The sequence below is a fragment of the Cucurbita moschata genome, unplaced genomic scaffold, assembly GCF_002738365.1.
Source record: "Cucurbita moschata cultivar Rifu unplaced genomic scaffold, Cmos_1.0 Cmo_Scf00072, whole genome shotgun sequence".
Classification (NCBI taxonomy): Eukaryota; Viridiplantae; Streptophyta; class Magnoliopsida; order Cucurbitales; family Cucurbitaceae; genus Cucurbita; species Cucurbita moschata.
Window position 1 is genome coordinate 490536 of NW_019268588.1, and position 6708 is coordinate 497243.

Genomic DNA, 6708 nt, shown 5'->3' on the forward strand with positions numbered 1-6708 from the left:
GTCTTTATTCATTTTGTTTACATTGTGTAGTAAAATTTTTAATAGAATGGAAGATATGTCAGGTTCTTTCATGCACATTTTCAATGTCTAGTATTTTCATTCTTTTAGAAACTACGTGTCGTTCAATCAAATTTACAATCTTTACGAGCATTTTCAATAAAGTTTGTATCATGCAAAAATAATACAAATTAGTCTATGATTCTCAACCTGCCATACCATATTTTAGCTAACAATTTTAATAGCATATATTCTTATTCATTTTGTAATTTAGAAAATTCTAAATAGATGATAAACACTTAAAAGAGAGGAAGCTCATTTTGGCCATTGGGTATCTTATATACTTTAAACTCAAATCTCAACGATAAAAATGTATACTTCGTTAAATAATTTACTTTTATATTTTTAGTTCTCAAAGTTTGTACGTTAAAAAAATTGTTTTTGTGATATAAATTTTATTTACTTTTAACTAAAAAAAAGTTTATCTCCATCTGATAATAATTTAATTTTTTATTTATTTATGAAGATAGCAAGAACAATTACATTTAAGCTAATATATAAATTTTAAAAATGTCTAATATATTATATATATTTTTATTTTGTTTATAATAGACCTATCATAAATTTAATTGTTTAAAAAATTAATGATATAAATTTAAATTTTATGGTTATTCAAACTCTAAAATTTAAAAAATTTGAAAGACTAGATTATTTTAAAGTTAAGAGATTATATAGATAGGAATTTTAAATTTTAATTACTAATTTATATCCTAAGAAGGTTAATTTTTCGAGAATAAAAATCTTAATTTCAGTTAACGAGAACCATATTAATATAATGTCTATAATTTTCATTCTACAATCTTTTCATGTCAGACCGGCAGAGCAAAGACGCCACTGCAGTTACGCAGATCCTCCCATCTGCACATCCTCTGAATTTGCATTGTTCTTGCGTCGACTTTGAATTTTCGATTCTTTCTGTCGTTCCTTAGGTGAGGGCGGACACATGAAATTCTCCGTGATTTTTCTTTTGATTTGTTTAATTCTCTTTGCTCGGTCGAAATGCGTTCACGGTGAAGAGGCCAAGGAAAACAAACTTCGGGAGCGAGAAGCCTCCGATGATGTCCTTGGATATCCTGAGATGTAAGTTGTGTTCTGCTGTTTCATCTTTTCATTTTCGTCTTGAGGAACCTGCAGTTAGTCTAGTTGTTTATTTGTCTTGTCATGGATTTGTAAGGTTAAATCGCAATTGAGATTTTTACGAGAAATGATTCGTTTGATTTCAAATTTTGACACATTTTTTTTTTAAAAAAACGTTCGATCTTTGGTTAGAGACGAGGATGCTTTGTTGAATACACAATGTCCAAAGAATTTGGAGCTAAGATGGCAAACGGAAGTGAGTTCTAGCATATATGCCACGCCCTTGATCGCTGATGTTAACAGGTATAGTAAGCCTCTCATTATACATTCCTTATGACGTGAAGCTTAGCCAATGTGTTAAGGATTTCTGGGAGTTTTAATGCTGTCACTCTTTACATTTGGGGCGCAACCTCTTTACTTAAGCTTTAGTTTTTAGTTTATCTGTTTTACAGTGATGGGAAACTTGAGATAGTGGTTCCATCTTTTGTTCACTACCTTGAAGTTCTTGAAGGATCTGATGGAGATAAAATGCCAGGTAAAAGTTGTTCTTGAAGGATCTCTTATCGATGATATCTTCATATGCTTTATACCGTAGCTTAAACAGTGATCTATGTTTTAAAATGAAAAAGGCTGAGTTGTGAAAAATATTGCATTAACATGGAAAGCTTTGGAGAGCATTAGCTGTGCATTGTATTTGATAAAGCAACTCATTAGTCAAAAGACTCAAAACTATGCATGTTCGATTAGGCTGGCCTGCTTTTCATCAATCAACTGTGCACGCTAGTCCTCTTCTATATGATATTGACAAAGATGGTATGAGGGAAATAGCTTTGGGAACATACAATGGAGAAGTACTCTTTTTCAGGTGCTTATCTTTGCATCCTTATCTTTGATCCTTGCACGAAAACCATCCCTTCTTTTTGTCTATGTTTCCGCTGTAAAGTATTTATTTTTGTTTTCCCTAAAAAATGTCGATTCTTGTTAGGGTGTCAGGATATATGATGCCAGACAAGTTAAAGATACCACGTCTCCGTGTGCGCAAGAATTGGTATGTGAATCTAAATTCAGTTCCAGTGGACCGGTTTCATCCAGATGTTCATGATGAACAACTTGTCATGGAAGCAAATAAGACAAAATCAATGGCTCGTAAGTGCATCTTATCCCTCAGATGATTAATTTGCGTCTTTTCCTGAAAATTATTGTTCACCTTTGTGGATGTTGATTTTATGGCTGAAAATAATATTATGAACCACATGAGATGAGGCAACTGATATCACAGTCCATTTGTTGTCCCTTTAGAAACAAATAAAAGCATTCCAGAGTTAAGCCATTCAACCGGGCCCACGATGAATCGAAGTGTGATTGAACTAAAAACTTCAGTTACCAAATCAACACAAAAGCTGAATGATTCAGATTTGGTGAAGAATAGTAAGGTAAACGACAGCAATGTTGTACCAGATATTGTCCTACCTACAAGCATGACCAACAATACTTCTACGAATCGTACTGGAATACTTGATGGTAAGAAAGGAACTGGGATCAGTAGACGACTTCTGAAAGGTGGTGACTCCAAACAATCTCAAGAAGATGGTTCTAGGTCCAAGGAAGACGGTAGTGGAGATGCTCATGTTGCCACCGTTGAAAGTGAAGAAGCTTTGGAAGCAGAGGCTGATTCATCATTTGAGATATTCCGTGAAAATGATGAGCTGGCTGATGATTACAGTCAAGAAGATGATGATTATAACAATGGATCCACGTGGGGAGATGAGGAGTGGACTGAAGTTAAGCATGAAAAAGTAGAGGAGTATGTGGATATTGACGCACATTTGTTGTGCACTCCTGTAAGTTGTTTAACTTTCGTACTTCAGATGAACATCTGTGCCATTCCCTACTATTTATATGACTCATTGTATTGTCTTTAAATGGTTCGTTAATTTTCACCAGGTCATAGCTGACATTGACAATGATGGAGTGTCTGAAATGATTGTAGCTGTTTCATACTTTTTTGATCATGAGTGAGTCCCCTGTGATGCTGTCTCTTGTCTTTGGTTTTTAATCGTAATGATTAAGTAAATGAGGGAAACCAAATCAACTCTTCTATGTTTTATTCGAAATTAGTTTCACGATGGTGTATATTCAAATGTACATACATGCACTTTTTGCAGTGTTCTTGGGGCATCGATTCTAATTTCTTGAAGCATCAATTGTTATTTTGGTATTGTGTGTCTAGGAAATTGATGACCTTCTTTGATAATAGGTACTATGACAACCCAGAGCACATGAAAGAATTGGGCGATATTGATATTGGGAAATATGTAGCTGGTGCCATTGTTGTTTTCGATCTGGATTCGAAGCAAGTGAAGTGGATAACTGAACTAGACTTGAGCATAGATTCTGCAAAATTTCTTGCTTATATATATTCCTCCCCTACTGTCATTGATTTGGATGGTGATGGGAATTTGGATATTCTTGTTGGAACTTCTTTTGGCTTGTTCTACATCTTGGATCATCATGGTAATCTGATTCTGAATACTGATTTTCTTGTTGTCTGATTCTGAATGCTGATTTTCTTGTTCTTTATGTGTCTGCTCTTAATATGCTTCTATTGCATATAAAATTGGGCAATATATTGATCTTTTTTTTATTAAATTTTCCTTTTTTGGGATTTTATACTCTTGCAAATTGGAAAAGATGTAAATGAATATCTTATCCTCAAAATATTGCGTAGGTTTATTCTAAAGTAGCTTATGGCTGTTTCATCTCAACTTTGAATTATCTTTCTGATGCTTACACTTTTTTGCCCGATAAATGGGGAATAGTTACTTGATTTGGGATCTTGTGCAAGCATTCTTTCTTTGAGCCGTGTGCTCTTTGTTATTACTGCTCAATCTTCTTCTTCTTCTTCCTTCTGTTTAGGAGATAGCACTTACCTCTGAAATACTATACTGATGGTTCGGTTCATTCTTTTTGTTATGGGCCCCTGATTTTGCTGATTTCTTCTCTCTTAGTTTTCAATGATTAAATTTGTTCACTCATTCTTGACATTGAAATTCTTTTGCGTGTAATCGTTCTTCCTAGTTTCCTGAAATTTGAATCTTGATTTTTATTGTGTACAGGCAAGGTGAGAGAAAACTTTCCTCTTCAAATGGCTGATATTACGGGAGCAGTTGTTGCAGCTGATATCAATGATGATGGAAAAATTGAACTTGTGGCTACGGATTCACATGGAAATGTTGCTGCCTGGACTGCTCAAGGTCAAGAAATTTGGGAAAAGAATCTAAAAAGCCTCATACCACAGGTGAGAACCACCTTTGGTTTCTTGTTCGCTACTCTCTGCATGTAAGGTTGTCCATGTCAAGCTGATGGTGCCACATTCATGCATGACTTAACTTAAATTACACATTCATCCTAGAGATCTCTGTTTGCTACGAAGTATCTGATATGTTCTTGTGTAGGATAACATTTATCATAGTTTTGATGCGTAAAATTGTGTTCTTAGGGTCCATCCATTGGCGATGTCGATGGGGACGGCGATACTGATGTGGTGGTGCCAACAGTATCAGGAAATATATATGTTCTAAGTGGCAAGGACGGGTCATTTGTTCGTCCATACCCCTATAGAACCCATGGAAGAGTAACGAATCAAATTCTTCTCGTTGATCTGAACAAACGTGATGACAAAAAGAAGGGACTTACTTTAATCACATCATCATTTGATGGGTATCTATATCTCATTGATGGACCTACATCGTGTGCTGATGTTATCGACATCGGCGAGACTTCGTAAGATGTTCTCTATAATCATTTGGCATTGTAAACATCTAAATGTTCACTCTCTATGCTTTCTTCCATTGCAGATATAGTATGGTTCTTGCTGATAATGTTGATGGTGGAGACGATCTTGATCTTATTGTCACAACCATGAATGGAAATGTTTTCTGCTTTTCAACCCCTTCTCCTCATCATCCACTCAAGGTATTATGATGATCTGAACCTTGCTTTGCTCAAGTCTTCATAGACTGAATATTGCATCTTTTTATTTAGACATGGAGATCAGCTAATCAAGGAAGAAACAATGTTGCAGTCCGGCACAACCGTGAAGGCATTTTCGTTTCGCATTCGTCTAGAACATACCGTGACGAGGAAGGCAAGAACTTCTGGATGGAGATCGAGATTGTAGACCGTTACAGAAACCCATCTGGGACTCAAGCACCATATAACGTTACCGTAAATCACTCCGAACCTCCATGGTTTTGTTTCATAGATTAGTAGATGTTGATATGAACATTGTGTTACAACTTACTTGCAGACAACCTTGATGGTTCCTGGCAATTACCAGGGAGAGAGGAGGATAAAACAGAACCAGATGTTCAAAGAACCGGGCAAGCATCGGATTGAACTGCCGACAGTGAGTGCAAGGACCACAGCCACTGTTTTGGTGGAGATGGTTGACAAGAATGGACTCTATTTTTCAGATGAGTTCTCCCTCACATTCCATGTGTATTATTACAAGTTCCTGAAGTGGCTTCTTGTCCTCCCAATGCTTGCAATGTTTGGTGTGCTCATGATCCTTCGTCCGCAAGAGCCCATGCCATTGCCATCATTTTCACGGAACACTAACCTATGATCATAGCCCCTCATGAAATGCGGAGGCATATGATCCGAGAGCTGGACGATGCCAAAATTTTTGTTGATCTAATCTATCGACTCGTTGAACCCGAGTCGAATTGAATTTTTTGATGATGGAGTAATGGAGTTTCTTATGAACGTCTATCTAGAAGGTAGACAAACGGAAAATGTCACAAGATCGTGTCGTTTTCAAGATCGAAGGAATGAAGTAGTATTTATATACAATTTAAGGTATGTTTCATTTTAGTCACTAATCATCATTCTTAAACTAAAAATAAAAAAATCATTTTGATACCTACTAATTACTTACGAAATATTTGTATATGATACACGCTTAAGTTAGTATATCAATATACATATTTGAAATCTCAATACGTTAAAAACAAATAAATTTAATAATAAATTAAGCGATCGAAATAGTAATTTTCTTAAAAAATTAGAGACTAGAATAAGTATTTTAGTTTCGTTTTTATTTAACAATTAATGGAAGTCTAAAGATTAAAGGGTTGATATTTAAAATAGAAGCTTAAAATTTTAAACTACAATAGAATTGTGTTTTAAAAAAATAACACTTAAAAAAAGGAAAGAATTATTAAAAGAAAAAAAAGAATGGTGTTGCATACAAAATATTATCACACAATAAAGTATGTTCAGCAATTTTAATTTTAATTTTAGATAATAAAATAATTTTAATGAAGTTATAAACAATTAAATTATAATAAAAGTAAAAAATTAATTATAAATGTCGTATTTTAAAATTAAATATAATTAGTTTATTTCACTCCTTCCAACTCTTTTATAAATCATTTTCAAATGATGGATAGATATTAAAAAAATTAAAACAAAAAACCCAAAAACACAAAAACACAAATAATTTAAAAAAGAAAATAAATTAAAAGAGTTATTAAAAAAACAATAATAAACATAAATAATCAAAAAAATTAT

General features: G+C 34.0%; 1 protein-coding gene across 3 annotated transcripts; it reads left to right on the plus strand.

The window, feature by feature from the left end:
* Window positions 1-791: 791 nt before the first annotated feature.
* On the plus strand, window positions 792-5959 carry LOC111438124 (protein DEFECTIVE IN EXINE FORMATION 1-like). 3 transcript variants are annotated; one of them, XM_023076062.1, is made up of 13 exons: window positions 792-1137; window positions 1327-1437; window positions 1587-1669; window positions 1882-1999; window positions 2120-2280; window positions 2434-2975; window positions 3079-3149; window positions 3392-3648; window positions 4251-4432; window positions 4634-4917; window positions 4992-5109; window positions 5179-5361; window positions 5444-5959. In XM_023076062.1, the coding sequence occupies exons 1-13, from the start codon at window positions 1001-1003 to the stop codon at window positions 5759-5761; spliced, it is 2565 nt and encodes an 854-aa protein (XP_022931830.1). In that variant the 5' UTR covers window positions 792-1000; the 3' UTR covers window positions 5762-5959. The 3 variants fall into 3 exon arrangements, with proteins under 3 accessions (XP_022931830.1, XP_022931831.1, XP_022931832.1); XM_023076063.1 differs by lacking the exon at window positions 792-1137 and having other exon boundaries at window positions 1356-1437; window positions 1571-1669; XM_023076064.1 differs by lacking the exons at window positions 792-1137; window positions 1327-1437; window positions 1587-1669 and having other exon boundaries at window positions 1889-1999; window positions 2128-2280.
* Window positions 5960-6708: the final 749 nt, after the last annotated feature.

Excerpts from the sequence above, each read along its gene's own strand:
- LOC111438124 (XM_023076062.1), top strand. The coding sequence starts at position 1,001 with ATGAAATTCTCCGTGATTTTTCTTTTGATTTGTTTAATTCTCTTTGCT. Across the intron at positions 2,281-2,433 it reads TAAGACAAAATCAATGGCTC|AAACAAATAAAAGCATTCCA; the intron begins GTAAGTGCATCT and ends TTGTCCCTTTAG. Across the intron at positions 4,918-4,991 it reads ATCGACATCGGCGAGACTTC|ATATAGTATGGTTCTTGCTG; the intron begins GTAAGATGTTCT and ends CTTCCATTGCAG.